The 23,144-nt window shown below is 36.1% G+C and overlaps 1 protein-coding gene across 1 annotated transcript; it reads right to left on the reverse strand.

Annotated features, from left to right (window-relative positions):
* Nucleotides 1–3,022: 3,022 nt before the first annotated feature.
* dhx32b (DEAH (Asp-Glu-Ala-His) box polypeptide 32b) lies at nucleotides 3,023–22,909 on the reverse strand. Its single transcript, XM_030155524.1, has 11 exons — nucleotides 22,474–22,909; nucleotides 22,133–22,326; nucleotides 19,609–19,984; nucleotides 17,354–17,590; nucleotides 15,237–15,330; nucleotides 14,994–15,143; nucleotides 11,501–11,692; nucleotides 6,705–6,845; nucleotides 6,359–6,549; nucleotides 5,966–6,156; nucleotides 3,023–3,587 (listed from the first exon to the last, which is right to left on the reverse strand). The coding sequence occupies exons 1-11, from the start codon at nucleotides 22,753–22,755 to the stop codon at nucleotides 3,413–3,415; spliced, it is 2,223 nt and encodes a 740-aa protein (XP_030011384.1). The 5' UTR covers nucleotides 22,756–22,909; the 3' UTR covers nucleotides 3,023–3,412.
* Nucleotides 22,910–23,144: the final 235 nt, after the last annotated feature.

Below are 23,144 nucleotides of genomic sequence, written 5' to 3' on the forward strand. Positions count from 1 at the left end.
TGCTGCATTGCCTACAGTTGGTAAACCAGTATTTAAGTTCCCAGTGAGGTCTGTAAGTAGGTTATGCAAAACAGTACCCCGTGGATCCTGGCACCGGTTCTTCCTGCACTATTCAGCCCGGGTCAGTGAAGAGGTGACATGATGTTTTTAATGCAGTGTCAGTAAAGTGGGTCACTTCACCGTTACTGAACTGTATCTGCACCAGATGGAGCTCGGGTACAAGTATGCCTGACCTGTCCCTGCTCCTCATTAATCAGACTGAACTCTCGGTGCTCAGGGTGACTGGTGACACTGGGATGAGCAGGACACAGGAACAGAATTGATTAAAGCTTAAGTTTATATGGTTGGTAATAATAATTGAACCCTGGCATTGTAAATCATGTGAACTACAGCTCATATGCTGTCAGAATCGTAATGTGTTCTATGACAAAGTGCCAGGGAGACATTTGCAGGTGTCAGATTGTTTTACAAAACCGTACAGTGACTTTCAGCTCTTTGAGAAACCTTCCCATGTAAAAACAAATATAGACTTCAACTACATGTCTAAATGTGTTTATTCTACAAAGATGTTCTGTTCTTTTGGGTTTGAAATCATCGGGTTTCCTGTTTTTTTGATTTGGTGATCATTAAAGTTTGAATTTCTGATCTTTGTTTTTGACTTTCTTTTTTTTTTTTAATCTAATGTCGGTTACTCTTACAAGTCAATTGTACACTATACAGACCATTTTCGCATCCTCTGGGGACCCACGAGCCAAAAAAGTACACACAAAACTGCTATAAAATCATCATGTATCAAATACATTTTTTCTGCATAAATCTCAAATCTGCTCAAAACTACCAAGTGCTCAGTAATTTCAGGATTTTAGCCCTTTAAATGCCAGTTCAAATATGTGATGCCACTTGTTTTATTAAAAGAAAACAACAGAACATGTGAGATATTTTTGATATAATACATGATGAAGGGATGTGGCATTATTACCCCACCCTCTGAAGGGGAGGCAAGGGGTATTGTTTTTGGTTTGGTTTGTTTCTTTGTTAACACTCTAGCAGCAAAACTATTGGTTGAATTCATACCAGACTGGGTTTATAGATTGCCAGTGACCCGGAATAAATGTGGTTACATTTTGGAAAAAAATACGTCAAAGTTTAAATTTTTTATGAATTTTTAACCCCCCCATTTACTTATAATGGGCGAAATTTCAAATGTCTAGATCACAGGTGTCAAACATGCAGCCCGTGGGCCAAATCCGGTCCAGTAAAGGGTCCAATTGGGCCCGTAGGATGAATTTGTGAAATGCAAAAATTACACTGAAGATATTAACAATCAATAGTGTAAAACTCATTTTACACACACATATAAACCAATTAGATCTCAATTTGGTCAGACCAGAAAATACTGTTATAATAACGTATAAATCAATGACAACTGCAGATTTTGTCTTTGTTTTAGTGTAAAAAAAAAAAAAAGTAAAATTACATGAAAATGTTTACATTAACAAACTATCCTTTTACAAAAAATGTGAATAACCTGAAGAAATAGGAACAACGTGAAATGTCTTGAGAAAAGTAAATGTAATTTTATCAATATTATGTGTATTTGTAATTGTAATGTAAATTGTATTGCACATGTGTAAATGATAAACTGACAAACTGATGCAGAATATTGTTAAAACTGCACTTGTTTTTCTTAAGACATTTCAAGTTGTTCCTGTTATTCAGATTTTTAAGGAAACGATGTAGATATAAACATTATCATACTGTAATTTTACTTTTTTAACTTGTATTTATTTTTCTGGTCCGGCCCACTTGAGATCATATTGGGGTGAAAGTGGCCCCTGAACTAAAATGAGTTTGACACCCCTGGTCTAGATAAAAACATCAGTTTTGTTTCAGTTTACTTCAAAATTGGCACATATATAGAGGCAACTGATACACTGACATCAGCACATGCATAGACATGATGACATCAGCTGGATCGATGCCAAAAATAAGCTACAATATATGTGAGGGGTGGGGTTTGTTGTGCCTGGCACCACTTGTTTTATATCAGAGATTAGCCAAACCATTGATTTCATTACATTAGTAGTTTTTATGCAAGAATAAAATATGTGGTTTAAATGTCAGTCAGTGAGGCATTTTTTTTTGTTGTGAGAGTCCTGCACTGCACAAAAAGTACTGATGCAATGAATCAGTGACATGCCCAAGAGTCTAATATAAAACAATATCACATCCCGCCACTGTGCATTATATGGAAATATCTATTTTTTCTTAATAAAACATCACGTATTCAAACTGACATTTAAAGACTTAAATCTTGAAAAGGACTGAACATTTGATAGTTTTGAGCAGAGCTGAAGTGGTTTAAGAGATTTCTGCAGAAATATGCAGAATAAAATATTGACATATGATGATTTTATAGCTTTTTTTTTTTTTTTTTGTGCCTGTACTTATTTGGTTCGAGGGTGTCCAGATGTTAGTAAATTCACAAAGGTTGAGATGTTTATTTTAAACTTACCCCCTCTCAAATCAGTCAAGAAGAACATTTTTACTTTAGGGATAATTTTAACAGTTCATGTGCAATATTTAAAACAAAAGTAATCTGGAAAACTTAATATTTAACATAGCAGGACTTGGCACTTGAAATCCTGTCAGGCTCAAGACTGTTACCTTTAACTACATTATTGACTCCACATTATTTTGTATTTCTATTCTTTCTTTTTCTAACCTGTCTATTGCTCATTCCCAAACTAAACCCGAACAAATGAAGTTATGACCTATATTTTCCTCCATTTGTCAGTTGCTCCCACTGCCTTATTAGTTAAATCTCAGTCAAACTATATTTTTGTGAAACTCTTGAACTGATCTAAGACAACTGGTCTACGGTGCAACCTCTCATTTGCTACTTTGACCCCATAAGGATAAATTCACTGGATTTTACCTGCTAATACCATCACAGTGCCGTCAAACAGGTACTAGTTTAAGGTTAGTAGTCAGTTAGTAAAACTGAGTTGGAGAGAAAATAAACAATATAAGATCTCATTGAATTTTATACAAGATGCAACAAATGTACAAGTGTCAGTGATATTGAAAATAATAATAATAAAAAAAACTAAGTGTCCATATTCCAGTTAGTGCAGAGACTTGTTCTTGTGTATCTTAGCTTTTTCGTGCTGCACGCTATGAAAATTGTGTACCACCCCCTTTTTTTACAAAGTATTTTTATATGAATATAGATGCAAATAAATACAAATAATGATTTTCTTACAAATATTAGGGCTCGGAAAAGAAAACCCATAATGAAATACAGTATATCTCATTAAAAAAAACAGTAAAATGATACAATATATTAAACTGTTTTATATTACAGTGCACATTTTAGTGGGTTTTTCCATCCCCACCATTAAAACCACAGTCACTGTATGACACAGCGGTCATAACTCTGGTCCTGTTGGGATTCGCTCTGTGTGGTCGAAGGTTTTTCATCATGGCTGTGAGATGTTCCACGTTCTAGTATGTTCTGGAGAATGTCTTTGCTTTCACTAGATGGTAGATTGTAGAAGAAATATTGTGGTACCATCTCAATGAACCTAAAAGAGAAGGTGACAGTATTTAAGGTAACAGTACAATGTGTTACATATTCTGTATTGAACTTTACAACATTACTGAGTATAACAAGCACATAAGGCTGACAGTACAGTACATTTTCTTGTCAAATCATATGAAGTGAATGAATCATGGTGCATGCATTTTTAAGATGCCGAGCCTAGGAACGCAGAACAAAGCCTGCTCAGCTTTCTTTTCCTTCATTCAGCTGCAGCGCTACATTCCCAGGAATCTGTGCAATCCATAATCCCTTCATAGACCCGCTGATACCTGAGAACAGGATTATGATACGTCCCTACACAACCAGCACCAAAGTGAATGTGTCTGATTACTTTAAAGCTTCTTCCTAAGTAAATATGTGAAGGTGGCCTGTACATGGTGTTTACAGAAAAGTATTCACCTCCTTGGGTGTTTTACCCCCATGGGTGTCAAACTCATTTTAGTTCAGGGGCCACATACAGAGGGTCGGGTTAATAGAATGATAGCATGATAACCTATAAATAATGAAAACTTGTAATTTTTCTCTTTGATTGAGTGCAAAAATAAAACCAAATAATGAAAATGTTCAAATTTAGAAACTTTCCTTTCACACAAAATGTCTCTAACCTGAGCAACCATGAACAACCTGAAATTTCTTTAGGAAAATAAGTGAATTTTAGTGTGCCTCTGCTTATCATTTATACATGTACATTAAAACTTATAGAGCTCAGTGAATCTACCAAGGCACGAAACATTTGGTAACAGGGATCGGGATCAGAAAAATATAGCATTTAACTTAATGAGCAAAATAACTGTTAATGTCTTCTATGTCATTTTTTCTCTTCAAAAAATGTTTATGGATTAGGGTTAAAATATGTTTGACACCCCTGCTTTAAATGTTTTTTTTTTTTTTTTTATAAATGGAGAGTCATGGTCAATATAATAATAATAATAATAATAATAATAATAATAATAATAATAATAATAATAATAATAATAATAATAACAATAATAATAATAACCTTTAAATCTAAATTCTACAAAGAAATATAATATATTTAAACATATATAATGTAAAATGAAGACAAATTGGAGGTTAGGTGGATAAACATTCATTCCCTTTAAAGCCGTGGTTCCCAACCTTTTTTGGTTCGTGAACCCACTTTAACATCACAAATTTCTGATGTCCCCAGACATTCAAAATAGAGCTAAAATTAATTTTGTTTTTGATCATGTAATAGTTTGCTACACTATGTTGCAAATAAATGTTAATTTTTAGATGACATTTAGTCTTTATAATGTATATTATTATGGGCGGAGGCAGAAAAGCCAGGTGTAGATAACTGCACAAAGTGAGAATTTTCTTTTCTTTGGTCAGGATATGTACAGTCAGTCCAGCTTGGATTTACAAGGCCGACAATTAATACTGAACAAACAGTAACTTTAACTATGAATTATGAAATAGCTGCAGCACCTGAAACTGACCACAATGAACATTTGAAAGATAAACAGTACCACAGTGCTTCAGTTTCAGCTTCTGAATTTGTCATGTCTTTTATGGATTGGGATTGTCTCTCTCACCTCACCATATATCTTTTATTGGTAAGTTTTTTTTTTTTTTTTTTTTATCAATTACTAGAAATTTCAGGTGACCCCACCTGGGGTCCTGACCCCAAGACTGAAAAACACAGCTGTACACAACTGGGTGCTTCTATGAAACTGGGTTCATTTTAGTACTTGGCACTTTGCCAGCTTTTTAGACCCAATAATAAAAGAGAAATTCAGACATATTTCCATTGAAACGGTCTTATATACCGCTATGAATAAAGACACTGTTAAATTTGACAATCCTAGTGGTTTTTCTAATCCAGACATGTGGGATTTTCATGAATTGGCAGTCTCATTCCAGGTTTTGTATGTAACCCATCGTGTCCACTGGTGTTACATACAGAACCTGCCCAGTTAAACGCATATAAATTGTGAGTGATTTTGCAACAGTGGTCATTTTTGTGGAACACTCTTCCTTAATAATTAGTTAAATTCCTAAAATGTACCTGTGACAGAATAAAAAGATATTCAAAAAAATAGTAGCACATAATTTTCATGTCCTTTTGACCATGTTACATACAGATTTTTGTATTAAATATAATGTAAAATAATATAAAAACGTTTTTTATCTGAAAAATAGTTTCTCTTTTATCTCAGTAAGTATTTATTTTAAAATAGACCCAAAGTGCTTCCAAACTTGCTTCATAACATTCGTCCACATCTGGTTTGAATTTTTAGTCCCTCTGTCCTGTTTTTAAGTCCCAATTTTATAGAAGCACCCAACTGCAAATATAAAACAAGTTACTATGAATATGCATTGTGCTGATGGACTTACTCCTCTGCTTTTATTTGGGTGATGGTATGGAGGCAGTTGTCCTCAGAGAAGGTATATTTGTGGAAAAGCGCCCACTCTGGCAGACCCAGTTTGGGGCTTTTGGCACCGTATCCAGACTGAGGATGGATCTGGGCCACGTGCTTGTGGATCAGAATGAAGTAGTTTCCTGATCCATCCACATCCCGGGCCACCTGAGGGAGATCATGTACATGCCCAGTTAGAAGGATTTCCTCTGAGTGAATAGAATAGATGTGGTAGACGCTCCTCACAACTACAGTCTATATTGTGTTTTTATTTTTTTTTGCAGGGTGCTTATCTTTATCATTTGCTGGTGTGACACTTTAATTTCCTTGTATTTACAGTCTCTTACATGTAAGATTAATGTTGTCTGACCTGCATGAAGAAACCTGCCAGCAGTGCTCTCTTTATGTTGATTGTGTTGTTGCGGGAGCCAAAGGCGGGCATTGAAACAGGCAGCTCAATCCTCTTAAGGATGTCGGTGAGCTCCATGCGAAAACTGTCAGCCATCAGCAGAGCAGTGTGGTTCAAGTAGTTGTCCTGACACCACTTTTCCACGTTGCAGTCTAACAATAAACCATGAAGAGCAATGACACAAAGGGTTAATACACTAGCGATGTTTTCCTCTAATTATATAGCGTATGCATGTAAACACTAAGCACAGATGAAAACAGCAATAAGGCCATTATTCTAAATCACTATCATTGTTTTTCTGACTCACATGGATCCGTCTGGCTTTGTTTAAAGGCCTTGTAGATGTTAATAAGGGTAAAGTGGTCTCCCTCTGGGTGCTGGAACTTCATGTGACACTGGGCTGCCTCCAGCTTCAGATCCTTTGAGGGAACCGTGAAACAGGTTGGCACTGTGGATGGAACAAGATGAAAGCACGCCTTAAAAAAACTACACACAAGTTAAATGTAAAGGCTCTGCACATGTATACACACACATACGCTGGGATAAATGGTCAGTTGTTTGAATTTCTCGCTTCAGTTTTTGAACATCAGATGTTTTGGTGAATGTGAACCTTTTTTATTTTAACCCTTTCATGCATGAATTATGAGAACCTTAATCACATTTTTTTTTATTTTTTTTTCCTGAGTGTTTTTATCCCTCTTTAGGCATAAAAATAATAATTCTATTGATTTTTGTTAGCCTATTTTTATGGAGTTACAAAAATGTCCACTCAGCTGGACACCATGCATTTAGTTTTAGAACCAAAGAAACATGTATTTACTGATATACTGTGTGAAAACTATGAAATAAAAACATTTTTAATGCTGCTAATCTGATGTTTTCTCATATTTTAACATACCTGCATGGAGATAATATGCAAAAAAACCCCAGAAACAAACAAACTGTTAATTACAGTCTAATAACAATTGGCAGTTTTTTACTCTCAAACATCTTACTGCAGATCAGGTTTATCTAGAACAGCAAAGTTACAGTAATGGTATGAATTGCAGTGTATGGGATGATGCATAAGTGTCCACTGTGTTGGCTGATATGGAACTACAACAACAAAATCCATGAATATACAAGAGAACACTTTTGAACAGCTGTCCACTGTAGTGACCAGTGTGCATGAAAGGATTAAAATGGATTTTTTTTTTGTTTTTTTTTGTGAATTGTCTTTTTTACTACACTCATAAAAATGCTCTCTGTGCTTATTATACATTGTTCAGTATGTTAAATGAATTAAATAAAGAATAACAGAATATTTGTGGGTATGGCCAAGCGAAAGTGAACATGAGAATCAAGTTATTTTTTCTCTAAAACAATATTTTTGATTACTCAGCATGAAAGACATATATCTCTAGTTTCTAGTTTAGAGCTGTGTTTATTTAACCCATAAAGACCCAAGCATCTGCTAACGAATAAAACCATCTACTGATCTAAACTGTTTAACCATTTCATGCATGAATTATGATAACCTTGGTCAAGACATTTTTCCTGAGTGTTTTTATTCCTCTATAGGCATGAACAAAAACAATGCAATCAAGTTTTTTTTTTTTTTTTTTTTGTTTAAGATGTTACAAAAATGTCCACACAGCCAGACACCATGTGTTAAATTTTTGAAGCAAAGAAACATGAATTAAAAACTAATATCAGAAAGTGATATGGAAAACTATGCAATACAAACACTTATCATTCACTTTATGGAGATAATATGCAAAAAAAAACAACTTTTTGTTTTAAATAAAACCCCTGTTAATTACAGTCTATTAACAATTAGCAACTGATTTACACTAAAACATGTTACTGCAGATCAGGTTTATCAAGAACAGCATAGTTACAGTAACAGTATGAATGTCAGTCTATGGGATGGCGCATAAGTGTTCACTGTGTCAGCTGATATGCAACTAAAACAACAAAACCCATGAATATACAAGAGAACAGCTGGAGAATAATTGTCCACTATAGTGACCAGTATGCATGAAAGGGTTAATACCTGTTGATCCATTAATCCTACCAATACATGTAAATAATTGGTGTACGAGGGCTGTTCAATAAGTTCATGGCCTCACCCAGAAATACTGGTTGTTATAATACAGGATGTTACATTCTTTCGTGATGGGATAGTGATGCTTGAACATCGATGGACCAAGTGCATTACTGTAAATGGAGATTATGTTGAAAAATAAAATATAAATTATCAGTCTGTGTTGTTCTGTTCTGGGTGAGGCCATGAACTTATTGAACGGCCCTCGTAAAATACTGTTTGTCATATTTTCATGGTCATCAGATATGACCCATTTGGACGTTCAGAGGCTCCATATTGAACGTTGAAACACCGTCATCTTCTACAGTATTGATTCACCAGTAAAACCCATGGAGTTGAATCAATGACAGTGGATGGAGACACTTGTTTTATGTTCAGTTACAGATTTATTTGAAGAAAAAGGGACTTTTTCAGCAGTTTTCTCTGTTTTGATATAATTACCTTTGAGTTTACTATGAGTTTTCATGAACATTTAAATTAAGTCTAGGAAGTTAAATATAGGAAAATACATGATTTACAGTGAAAAATACAAAATACAGAGGATAGTATTATAATAAATGATGATAAATCACTGAAGTAAAGGTTAAATAGAGACAAAAATGAATTTGGGAACTGCCACAAAAATAGCACTTGGTCTTTATGGGTTAATTTGTACCTGAATTACAACTGGATATATAAGAAAATATATGAGAATACAGTGTAAATTAAGAACAGAAAGGATGTAAATGAATGTATACAGCATATATTCAGAATGTAAATAGCAATGTGTAAATAAATATGTTCAAAATATATGCCTGTGTCTAATCTTATGTCATAATAATCAAATACTATAATGATTTTGAATGTTATTTATTGTAAAAAAACTACAGACAGACGTGTATTAAATATAGTAATGAAACATATGCGGCCAAAGACTGATCATTTGATTAGCATCTTAATAAAATCTTTGATTATTATTATGGTGCATCACACTTTTTTAGATTCTCACTCCGTTACCATGAATTAATGTCTTTTAAAACTAAAATCAAAATGAGTTTAATTTCTGGATATCATGTACTCTCATATATTAAGAAAAGTGTGCTATGCTAAATATTTGCACTTTCCTTGAAGAACAGCACTTTTTGCCATTTTTTCCAAACCTTGAATAACTGCTGTATATTTTTCCTCACTCCGTTACTTTGTCAATGATGATAAATTCATGTATTTATTAAATATTTGGTTATTATTCCTTAATGACATGTTAAAGTACTTGCTTGGACCTAAAATTTGAGCTATTATGGTTGCTACTAAATTCATTTTTAAATACAGATATGGAGTGATTAGTATTGCTGCAGAGTGCTTTCTCACTCTGTTACTCACTTGGCCAGGCCCTTGTTCATATTTTTGTTAACACTTTATAAAATATATATATATATATAATCTGACATTATTTATATATCTTTGTGTTATTATTTTAGTGGTCGGGCCAATTTCAGAGTGTGTCCCCTGAACTTTAATGAGTTTGACACTCCTGGTCTAACCTAAAATGGAATTAAATGAGGAGTCTATGAATGTGAACACCACGCATGAAAGCACTTTCCTCTCATTATCTTAATAATTTACTGAATCAGTTCTGATCCTCACTATGTAATTGGAATCAGACTCTGTGCTACTTCAGACTTATTTGGACATTGTTAATACTTGAGGTTTTGTGTTTTGTTAAAATTAGACCATATTTATTGAAGGGACCTATACTATTTCTTGTGGTAGTGCATGGGAGGTTATGAGGGGAAACATGCAGAAGATTTTCATGCAGAATAAAACATTAATAATGATGCATAAATAGTCAATACGCTACTAATCTGCATGCTAGTATACAACTAATCCATTCTTAATCCTTTCACGCATACTGGTCACTACAGAGGACAGCTATTCTACAGCTGGTCTCTTGTATATTCATGGATTTTGTTGTTTTAGTTTCATATCAGCCAACACATTGGACGCTTTTGCATCATCCCATACACTGCAAATGATAACATTACTGTAACTTTGCTGTTCTTGATAAACCTGATCTACCATGTTTGAGTGCAAATCAGTTCCTTGTTATTATTAGACTGTAATTAACAACATTTTTTTTTTTTTTCCTTTTTGCATATTATCTTCATGAAGTAAGTGATGACTACTATTAGAGTATGTTAAAATGTGAGAAAACATCAAATTAGCAGCATTAACCCTTTCATGCATGAATTGTGAGAACCTTAGTCAAGATTTTTTTCTTCAGTGTTTTATTCCTCCTTAGATATGAAAAAAAACAATGCGATCAAGTTTTTTTTTCTATGGAGTTACAAAAATATCCATGCATTTAATTTTTGAAGTAAAGAAACATGTGTTTAAAACCCAATATCAGAAAGTGATATGAAAACAATGAAATAAAACATTTTTAATGCTGCTAATCTGATGTCTTCTCACATTTTAACAAATTCTAATGCTAGTAATTACTCACTTCATGGAGATAATATGAAAAAAAAAAACCTTCTTGTCTAACAAATAACAATTGATTTACACTCAAACATGTTACTGCAGATCAGGTTTATCAAGAACAACAAAGTTACAGTAATGGTCTGAATTACAGTGTATGGGATGGTGCATCAGTGTCCACTGTGCTGGCTGATATGGAACTAAAACAACAAAACCCATTAAAATACAAGAGAACAGCTGGAGAATAACTGTCCACTGGAGTGACCTATGCATGAAAGGGTTAAAATGTTTTTATTTCATAGTTTTTACACACTATATCAGTATATAAATGTTTCTGTGCTTCAAAAATTAAACACATGGTGTCCAACTGAGTGGACATTTTTGCAACTCCATGAAAAATAGCTTCATTAAAAAAAAAAAAAAAAAAAAAAATAATAATTGCATTGTTTTTTTAATGCCTCAATTGGAATAAAATCACTCAAGAAACAAAAAATCTTAATTAAGGTTCTCATAATTCATGCATGAAAGGGTTAATCTGTGTCCCTGCTGCACATATGTACCTGTTAACATGGCGGCGATGATGACCACCTCGCTGACACAGTCGAACTCACAGGAGGCGAGCAGGGTTTTGGCCATTTGAGGCTCCAAGGGGAACTCCGACATAATGATACCCATCTCAGACAGGTTACCATCATTATCCAGAGCTGCAAGGTAGTCCAGTTCCTCTAAAGCCTGCATGAGGCCTTCAGGATCTGGGTTAAAGAGGGGTTTCAGAAATGCATAAAAAACATTTTGCATCTTTAACACTGCTTATTTTTATTGTAATGTCTATTGTTATGACTGCCAGCAGCTAATATGGTGAACATAGATAATTAATTACACATACAGTGAGTATAAAGGTTGGATTTTTGGATGTTGCCCCTGCTGTTTCAACTATAATCCGAAGAGTCGACCCATTGAGACCATCCCCCCTGGAGAATACTGGCGCCCTGGTGTGCAAGCTCCGAGTGAAAAGGCATCTGCAGATTAGGATTTTATAATCCCCGGCTCCCACCAACATCTGCCATGTATCACTATGCAAAATAAAAAAAGTCTTTCATGGCACAAATGAGATTTCCTATTATGCTTTTTCCACAAACATGTTTTCAGTGAAAATAACAAAGAGTTCTAGAGACAGAAATAAGAGAGCAAAGGATAAAATTCACCTTGCTCTCGGTTGTCTTCTACACTTCCACCCACCAGCAGTATCACCAGTGCGCCTATTCTCCAATCTGCTAATGGGATGTGTTTTTGTGGTTTAGTGGGGGTGAATAAATCCGGCGAACAAAGCACACGGAAACAGGTCAGCTCTAAAAGGATGCTTGCAGAACAGGAGCTGTCAGTTCAGCTGCTGCACGCCTCACTGCTCTCCAATACAAAAAAGTTCCTGTCTGTTCGAACAAAGGCAACAAAACTAGGACTGGACTGACTCAACCCAAAACGCATATCCTTATCACAGTCGACATATGAAATTTAGGAAACAAAACAGCCATAGTCTAAGTGACCCACTATTAATATACTGTCTATGCAATGCTATTTGATTAAACAGTGACTGAGAAGTGCATTAGAAACATGTCCATATTCATCTTGTCTGCAGTGCAGTGTTAATGTCTTAGGCCACAAATAGGTTTATAGTTTTAAAGTTAAGAGGCTTTGGAAATTTTACACTACCTAAGGTTCGAACAACCAGGAAGAGCTTTTGTCTGTCTGCATGTGTTGTGAAACTGTGGAACAGTCTGGATCTTCATCGCAAACAATGTCAAAAATATCCACTGTTTTAAAACACTTTAAAAACATATGGTCTGGTCACAGTACAGGGAGGGCGGGGCTTACTGTGAATTGCTTGGCCATTACGTCCTTGGCTCTTTCTTACCATTGTGGACTATCATTTAGATAGTTACTATGTGTAATATACATCAGTTTACGATCTGTTATTGGCATTATTAGGACTCTAAACCCACTCCCACTTGGCCACATTATCCGACAGTACAGTGATGTCTCCTATCATCTATTCGCGGATGACATCCAGATATACTGCTCCTTTAACTCCTCTGAGCCCCACAAACTGAGTTCCTTAATCAACTGCTTGTCAGAGCTGAAGCAGTGGCTAAATGATAACAGCCTCCAGCTGAACTCCAGCAAAACTGAGACCCTCATCATTGCCCCGGATAGTGCAATCCCAGGGATCAAACATCACCTTGGAGACCTGAGTTCCTCGGTAAAGACAAAACTGAGGAATCTGGGTGTCATCTTTGACCAGGACATGTCTTTAGAATTCTACTCCAAACACCTAGTCAAAAACTGTTTCTTCCACCTACGCAACATCTCCAAACTCAGATCTATGGTGTCCACAAATGAGCTCGAGATGATCGTTCACGCTTTCGTATCTTCTCGCTTAGACTACTGCAACAGCCTGTTTACATGCTTAAACAAGAAGGAGCTGGCCCATCTACAGTTTGTCCAGAACTCTGCTGCCAGGCTCCTGACCCGCACAAACAGAAGAACCCACATCACTCCCATCCTTAAATCTCTCCACTGGCTCCCTGTTCTATATCGTCTTCATTTCAAAATTCTTGTGCTAACTTTCCGGGCTCTACATGGCCAGGCCCCTGCATACATTGCTTCCCTGATCCAGCCCTACAGCTCGACTCGTAGCTTGAGGTCTTCAGGACAGCACCTGCTGATGGTTCCACGGACCTGTTTTAGCACACGCGGTGACAGGTCTTTTAAAGCTGTGGCACCACGTCTATGGAATGACCTGCCTCTACACCTACGGTCCATGGACTCTGAGAGCTTTAAAAAACATCTCAAAACCCTCCTGTTCAAAAAGGCTTTTTAGTCTCCCACCTGACCCCGGACCACCACAGACTGATTACACTCTATGTATTCATCATAACGTACTCCATGTGTCATCCCCCCCCCCCCCAGTCTCTCTATATCTCTATCGCTCTCTCTTTTCTCCTCCTTTACTCTCTCTCTTTAACCCCAACTGGTCAAGGCAGACAGCCATCCTTCAGGAGTCTGGGTCTGCTCGAGGTTTCTGCTGTTAAAGGGAAGTTTTTCCTCGCCACTGTCACCAATCACAAGTGTTTGCTCCTGAAGGATTCTGTTGGGTCTCTGTAAACTTAATTTGATTCTGATTTGAACTGATAAAGCACTTTGTGACTCTGTCTGTGAAAAGTGCTCTATAAATAAAATTTACTTTACTTTACTTTACTTACTCTAAACAGATGTAATCTTATCATTAAGGAAGCAAAAGTAATGTGTTATGTTATATAAATATGAGATGGGGGTGGGATTTAATATGTTTTCTTCTTCCCACTCCTTTTCGAGCAGTACTTAATGAATTAATCTTGTTATTACAAGTGTATATGGCAATTGCTATATTGTCTTAATCACCTCTATTTATTAATGTATTTGCTCTGCTATTAGTTACTTGCACACACAAAAGTTTTGTTTCTTTCTTTTGCTCAAAACAAATAAACAGAAAGAAAGAAAGAAAGAAAGAAAGAAAGAAAGAAAGAAAGAAAGAAAGAAAAAAAGCAAGAAAGTAAGAGAGCAAAAAAGAAAGAAAGAAAGAAAGAAAAGTTGTAACAACCATACATATGCAGTCTCTGTATTAAGATGTAAGCAGGATTTATGGGAAATATGTTCAACAATAAAAAGGAAAGATTCGGAAAAAACATCCTTCTTTTGCACTTCTGTGACCATTTTGTTCAATCAACATGAGATTTACATTAATTAAAAACAAAGCAAAAAAAAACCAAAAACATATCACATGTTTCTTATTGTTTTAGCTATTTTTTGTCTTTTAGTACAAGTTATTTTTTGTATGTTTTTATATAGTAGACATATTTCCTGTATTTTTTTTTTGAGGCATCTGAAGAAGAGAGAAATGGATTCTCAGTCTGCAAAAACTACAAAACTAAAGGTGGCCTAAAACTGGTGCACAGTACTGTATAATATTAATTTTCAATCCATAATCTTCCCTTGTCTTTATAAAATAAATCTCACCAGGTCTGTCGATGAAGTCGCACTGGCCCAGCCCAGCAATCTCCATCCTCTTCAGGAAGAGCACAGTGGATGTGATGTCAGACTCCACAATATGCGGTCGTATCTCAGCAGGAAGACGTCTGTCTGCTGGGTACAGGCAAAAACATTTCCCTAGAGGAGAAAAACATCCATTTAGACGGATGAATCGGCACAGAGATATTTATATTTATATGTGGTGTTGTGTTTTCCGGTGTCGTTTTGCACCTGTTGGTCCTGCCAGCTGATGGCGACTCTTGGCTTGGCCTGTGCTGATTGGCTGAATGATGGTTGAGTTTGTCCTGATCCTGGGGTTGTACACCTGCAGAATTATTACATTAAGAATTTACAAAAAGGAAAATTAGTAGAGTTAAAACTTACCTGTTTATTTAATGCAGCAAAGCAGAGCAGGATCCAGATCTTTTTTTTGCAGTAAAAGCACTAATTCTACACTGTGACGTTCTGCATTCAAAACTTTAGTTTTAACTGATGTACTACATGAGGGAGAGGATTAAAAATGATACATTTTAAATAGAAATACTCATAAAAGTTAGCACTAAATGCACTAAATGGAAATCTCAAGAAAAGTACACTGTTGACCATAAAAAATAAAATATCTTCAACTCTTCTCATGAAATGATTGTGGTAATGTTTATTTTTCTCATATTTATTTTTGATAAATAAAGTGTCACTGGGACTCAGGATGTAATCATTGCACCAGGTCAAAGGTGATTACTGATGTGTATAACTAGGAATAAAAAGAGGAATGTGTCTGAAAACAAAATTATTGCAACTTTATGGGGAACAGTCGTGGAAAAAATTATTAGACCACTTTTGTTTTCTTCAATTTCTTGTTATATAAAAATAAATAAAAGAAAAGAAATAACTGAGATCTATCTCCACACATTCAGTGCTGTCACTAAGTCCTGACATGAGGGAGGTGAATATTACATTTTTCTTTTAATATCTAAGCGGTTAGTGCTTACATCACCACCGTAGTTATTGTACACAAAGGCAAATACAGTCGTGGAAAAAATTATTAGACCACCCTTGTTTTCTTCAATTTCTTGTTCATTTTAACGCCTGGTACAACTAAAGGTACATTTGCTTGGACAAATATAATGATAACAATAAAAATAGCTGATATGAGTTTAATTTCAGAGCTGATATCTATCTATTTTCCATGTTTTGTGTTGATAATAACCAAAATCACGTCAGTTCTTACATCAATATCTATGACATTGTACTGACAAAAACAGTGCTTTTAGGTGTTCCATGTTTTCTTTTCTGTCTGTTTTAGTCACTTGATACACACAGGAGTTAGTACTTGATTGCAAAACCACTGTTTTTGATGACTTTTGATGGCCTAATAATTTTTTCCGAGATTGTATATGGCTTTAGAATAGAAAAACAAAAAGCCACTGTGATATGTTGTTTAAATATTTTTTCTACCTCTTTACAGATCTTGGAGTTGCACTGAATTTTCTTCTGAAGATTGTAACAGGCAAATATTTAGCTGAAATATTTCAGCCATCATCTGTACCTGTCACTGTATCCTTCTATAGGGTGGGTGAAAAGTAACTAGGCATTAGAAATTGCTAATAGAATTTTTAGTATCACTGAAGTCATGACGAAAACATTTTTCAACAGACAACACTAATGGGGATTTCTTATTTTCTTATTTCTTATTTCATGGATTCAGGAGGTTCTCAATCATATCCCAGATGACGTCCTTCAGAAGGTTGTTCATTCCATCCCTGGCCATTTGAGGAAACTAGTTGAAATATGAACATTTACTTTGATTTTCCCATATAATAAAAAACATGAATCATTTGTTTCAATACATTTGTAATAGGAATATGGATTTTATTACCAAATTTTAATGCCAAGTTACTTTTCACCCACCCTGTAAATAAAGCACAGAAATATCTTCTTCCCACGCAATTCAGTTACTATTAGGTATTGTATTAGAAGTTCTACAAATACTGTACTATTTCTACTTTGTGTGCTTTCACTCATAACTGAATATATTTAGTAACTGTCACATTTTATCACACAAATTACAAATTGCTATAATTATTTAACCACTGTGACAAATTTGGAGAATGCTGAAGGGTTGTTATGTTGAATTTGAGCAGAAAACTCACAGATGGTGTGATAATTATTTCCAAACATACAAGTTCCTCAAATTTCTTGTTAAATACAGTAATTGACTTAGAGTTACATTCAACCGTTGGAGTGGGAGGAAAAAAGAAAACCTGAATTATCATCCAAGAAGTTAAAAGAAGAATTTTAGTTCAGGAAAACCACAAAGATGTGAATGTGAAAATGGAAATCAAACTTACGGATCTCTTCTGGAGGCCTGCATCAATAACAAAGTGTATTGTCCTGACAGCCCAGAAGAAGTCCTCATTTGGGCTGGAGGTGAGGAAAACTCTGCGGATCCTCCTTGTCTCCCCCTCCCTGGGGACCGGTAGAATCCCAGTTTGACCAGGATGAACAGCGACAGGCAGCAGCTCACCAAGACCAGGTGGTAAACTCTGAGCTTCATGACGCAGGATTTCATGTGCGAGGTCAATCTCCTGACAGAGCAGAGACACCAATCAGATGTTGCATGTAGAGTTGAAACCTGATCGTACTCTGAGTCTCTGATCAGTGTTCTCAACTTAACCCATAAAGACCTCGGGTTACTTTTCCAACAGTTCCTAAATGAATTTTTCTCTCTATTTTACCATTCTTAAGCAATTTATCACCATTTATTATAATATTATCCTCTGTATTTTTGCATTTCTTCAATAACAATCAAGTACTTTCCCATATTTAATTCACTGATCATGTAGATGTTTATAAAAGCTCAGATTAAAGTTAATTGTCATAATCTCCGAAACAGACAAAAATGAAGAAAATGTGACGTTTTCAACAGGTTACTGTTGAATCAATGTTGTAGAGGATGACAGTGTTTCCACGATAACTACAGAGCCTCTGAATGTCCAAATGGCTCATATCTGATGACCATGAAAAGATGATAAACTGTATTTTACACCAATTATTTTCATGTATTTATAGGTTTAATTAATCAGAAGTTATTAAATATGTTATATTGGTAGGTGATTTTGATTGCCAGTGGTTATTTGGGTCTTTATGAGTTAACAAACATCACCGTCACCTGCTACTCTATGTAGTTATTGTTGCAAAAAGACTGGTTTGGATGTTTTGGAAAAAAGCAGAAGTCCCTTCAGTTGGAAAAATAGTTAAACTTTCTTATCTGGAGAGAATTTGGCTCTCATTGTTAACACATAAAGAATATCCACCAGCAACCAAAATCATTTATCAATATAAAAACTTAAGTACCTGCTGATCTACTAATCCTATCAATACATGTAAATAATTGTTGCAAAATACAGTTATTCATCTTTTCATGGTCATCAGATATGACCCAACTGGACATTCAGAGGCTCTGTAGTTACCGTGGAAACACTGTCATCTTCAACATTGATTCACCAGTAAAACCGATGGAGTTCCATAAGTGACAGTAGATGGAGATACTTGGTTTATGTTCAGTTAATGATAGATTATACTGAAAAGTCACATTTCTCTGTTTCTGATATAATAACCTTCAACTATGGTCTGAGGTTTTATTAAAAGCTACATAATGAATGAATTAAATTTAGGAAAATACTAGATTTTCAATTAAAAATGCAAAATACAGGGTATGATATTAAAATGAATGGTGAGAAATCACTTGAAAAAGTTTAAGAATAGACAAAGATTCACTTGGGAACTGCCACAAAAGTCTTTATGGGTTAAATAAACTACACTACATCAAGCCTTCTACAATATATTGATAACTCAACCTGAATGGTGTTACAATTTGGCATGGGGGGGGTGGGAAATGGGTCGTTAACCCATAAAGACCCAAACATCGACCGTGCAGTGACCAAAACTTTCTGCTGATCTAAAATGTTTAATACCTGTTGATCCACTAATCCTATCAATACATGCAAATAATTGGAGTAAAAATGCAGTTTTTCATCAGATATGACCCATTTACAAGTTCAGAGACTCTGTAGTGAACGTAAAAACACTGTCATCTTCAACAACATGGAGTTTGATAAATGATAGTGGATGGAGACACCAGTTTATGTTCATTTAATGATATATTTTGATGAAAATGTCCTTTTTTTTCCCAGTTTTCTCTGTTTTTTGATATAATAACCGTCAACTTTAGTCCAAGCTTATATGAACATCTATAATATCAGTAGATTAAATATGGGAAAATACCTGATTTTTACTGGTAAAATATAAAACACAGAGGATTATTTTATGATAAATGGTGAGAAATCACTTAAGAAATGTTAAATATAGAGACACAAATCATTAGGTACTACCATCAAAGTAGCACTGAGTCTTTATGGGTTAAAGTGTGTGTTGTTTTATATTTCTTTTTGCGTTTCTTTACTGTTTAATTTTCAAAATGAGGACAAATTATAATAATGGATGTTTTTCTGATTAATTCCTCAAGAGCGGAGACACCAGAGTTACAAAAGTGAGGAAGTATTCTCCCACCTGTCATAAAAACCCACTGAGTCCTGCTCTTTACCTGCGCCGTCACCAGAAACACCACCACATCCCCGTCCTCCTCAGAGTGGTGGATCTCCAGCACCAGACGGATGACGGAGCAGAAGTAACTGTCCCTGGTGCTGCTGTAGACCACCTCGCCCACACCCAGGTCTTCCAGGTGGATCTGAGGCACTGCAGATGTGTTGAAGTGGCCCAGTTCTTTGGGTCTGGGCTCGGTGGCTGTAAGGAGGACCACTCGGAGCTGTGGCCTCTGCAGGGCGATGTCCTTCAGCAGGCCCAGGAGGACGTCAGTGGCTACGGTCCTCTGGTGGGCCTGGTCCACCACCACCACACCATAATGCTCAAGCAGTGGATCTGACATCATCTCCCTGAGCAGGATGTCATCTGTGCAGTACCTGATTAGAAAGAATTAAAATGACAGGACTTCTTTTAAATCCCTCATCCAACAATCCAGGATCACTGAATAAGTGCAGTAAACTTCAACATCTGGACCCGAGACATGGTTTTACATCTAAAAGTCTGCTTTCTATGTGTTGTTTTTACATCTGACTTGTAAAAGCAGCGTGTTTAACCACTTAACGCATGTATGTATATTTAAAAAAATAAATGATCTGTGTTTTTGGTTTGAAACAGGTGCTAAATTAACCCATAAAGACCCAGAGCTACTTTTGTGGCACTTTCCAAAATAACTTTTCTCTACATTTAACTTTTTTCAAGTGATTTATCACCATTTATTAGAATATTATCCTTTGTATTTTGTGTTTTTTTGTGTGAAAATCATGTATTTTCTTATATTTAATTCACTGATCATGTAGATGTTCGTAAAAGCTCAGATTAAAGTTGAGGGTTATTCTATCAGAAACGGAGAAAACTGAAGAAAAAGTGTCTTTTTCAGCAAAATACATAAACCAAGTGTCTCTATCCACTGTCATTGATCCAACTCCATGGTTTTTACTGGTGAATCAATGTTGCAGAAGATGATCGTGTTTCCACGGTAACTATGGAGCCTCTGAACGTCCAAATAGGTCATATCTGATGACCATGAAAAGATGAATAACTGTATTTTACACCAGTTATTTTAACCCTGTAATGCCAAATGTATCATATTTGATACATGAGTTTTGAAGCCCTCTACATGATCAGTGGGATATTTTTTTTCTTGAAAAACTTGATGTATACAATTAGATACATGCAATACACAGATAATCCACCAGGAGGGAGGAATTCTTTCACCAGAGACCTTTCCAGCAACACTACAACATTGTCATTAATGAGGAAGGAGGCAGAACTTTGCCAGTTCTGAAAAGGAATTACCAATTTGTTAGACATGTTTGTGTTATATTATGTTTTCGTTTGTTCAAAAATAATAATATATGAGCATTGAGACCTGATGTATCAAATATGATACAAAATTGACACTCGTACATAGAAATTGATATTTGAAAAAGACTTTTTTTTTGGGGGGGGGGGGGGGGGGGTTCAGAAGGATCAATAAAGGCTCCAGTTTAAGAGAACTGGACTTTTCTGTCAATGATTTAATGGTTCAGGCTTTACAGGGTTAACATATTATAAACATTTTAGATCAGTAGATGGTTTTGGTTGCCAGTGGCTGTTTGGGTCTTTATGGGTTAAGTGGAGATTGTTAGAAATTTGGGTATGATGCAAATTTGCGACAACAGGCATAAACAGTCAATACTAATGAAAAATTTAAAAAAAACTGATTTTTCCATTTCAGGAGATGGAGATGGTTTTATCGGTGCCACAAAATTATTTTCAGTGTCCTGACTATCAAATACACATGAACGTATTGGGTTGAATACATATGCTAACTCAGCTGACTCCATAACAGAACTGATGTGGAAACAGTCAACGGTGGACAGAAGCATTTTCTACCTCTACTAAATGGATATAAAACATCAGCTCTTACAACAGTATCCCTCACAGTATAATTTTACAAGCTTCAAAATTACAAAGAAAGAACATGAGAACACTTTCAGACTGAAGGAACACTTGGAGATTTGTTTTATCTTTCTGAAACTTAAAACAGCCTGAAATAAATCCCCAGGTTTCTCTAATTGTGAGCCTCTAAGAGGAGAACAGAATATACATGAAAGTCATTTATATTAGAGACTGGCAACTTAATGAAAGGTACTTTGTCTGCACTTCAGCTTTGGCCCTATTAGTGTAATTTACTCTGATAATTAGTCTGGGCAGTGGATGCCTTCGTTCTCGCTGCGTCCCTGTTTGTCTTATCACCCCTCTCAATGTGCTGTGTTCTTTTGTTTCCACGCTGACTTACGAGGCTCCCGCATGAGGGAGTGTGACATATGGACAGACAGGGAGCCGGGCAGCTGTGGAGGAGCCCCTGAAAAGAGGCCCCTAAGGCCTTTTGTTCTCTTTTCTCCTCAAAAAAAGGAAAAGGCAGGGAGGGTTCAGCAGTCGTGACCATGCAATATTTTTGCTTCTCTGTGTGATAGGGGAGAGAATCAGAGATATGCTGCTAACATTTTGTTTTAAAGCTAAAGTATGAGGCTTTTCCTAACCTGAGGACTGTGTCGTTTGCACAGCAGGTTTCCAGGGGGATGCTGTAGCCCACTTCATGGCCAATGTTCACGTCCATTTCATCAGCCACTCTTAAAGCAAGATCTACAGCCTGCTGGGCTTGTATCTGAGTACAAACCACCATGCCGTGCTGAAACTGGGCTGATAGGCAGAATTCAGCACACCACTGGGGAATCTGTGAAAAAAGTGTAGTGAGTAAGGAGCTGCTTAAACTAACTCCCTTTTCAGTATCTGCTTTTAAATTGACTATTGGAATCATGGAAATAGCAATGATTTCTATGGCAGTAGAACTTCAAATGATCAAGTGTCCATAAGTACTCACTTGAGAACTCCTTCCAGTCCTGGCCGAACCACTGACCACCACAAACTGTCCTTTGGACAAAGTGTCCATGAATTCACTCTTTACTTTCCATACTGGCAACTGTTTCCTTTCCGTCAGCAATGTATAAAATCTGGAAGAATAAGGAAGTCCATCGAACTGATTAAGCTCCAAAATGTCATCATACTCTTTGTCTCCTTGACTCAAAGCGTCTGTATCTGAACAACAGGGGGATTTCTCTTCAAGACAGCCCTCTGCTGTTAAAGTAGTGATGTCCTGTGCCATTATAAATGCTCTTCTGGCCCATCCAGTTTGGGACACATTGAAAAATCTGCAGGAATAAAGTTTGAGAACCAGCAGGTCTCAGTAAAGTGTTGGCCGACACATAAACTGCTGCTGCAAGTGAAGCCAAATGAAAGGCTCACTTGGCGGCCAGCCCAGTGTTGTCATGTGGCCACTAATCCCATACAAGTGCAGTCATCAACAGATGACACACACACACACACACACACACACACACACACACACACACACACACACACACACACACACACACACTGATGGGCAGCGACTCTGAGGGGTGTGAGGTTTACAAAGAGAACTGAATGACACGCAAAGGCTGCAATTTGTACAGAACTGAAAAACCATTTCGGTGTGTTAGTGTTGGAATGTAA

This window comes from Sphaeramia orbicularis, chromosome 15 (assembly GCF_902148855.1).
Source record: "Sphaeramia orbicularis chromosome 15, fSphaOr1.1, whole genome shotgun sequence".
In the NCBI taxonomy this organism is placed as follows: Eukaryota; Metazoa; Chordata; class Actinopteri; order Kurtiformes; family Apogonidae; genus Sphaeramia; species Sphaeramia orbicularis.

Coding starts and splice junctions, on each gene's coding strand:
- dhx32b (XM_030155524.1), bottom strand. CDS start 22,755: ATGGCACAGGACATCACTACTTTAACAGCAGAGGGCTGTCTTGAAGAG. Junction 15,144..15,236: donor TCAGCTGGCAGGACCAACAG/GTGCAAAACGAC, acceptor TTTCTCCTCTAG/GGAAATGTTTTTGCCTGTAC. Junction 11,693..14,993: donor CGACTTCATCGACAGACCTG/GTGAGATTTATT, acceptor TCTTTAACCCAG/ATCCTGAAGGCCTCATGCAG.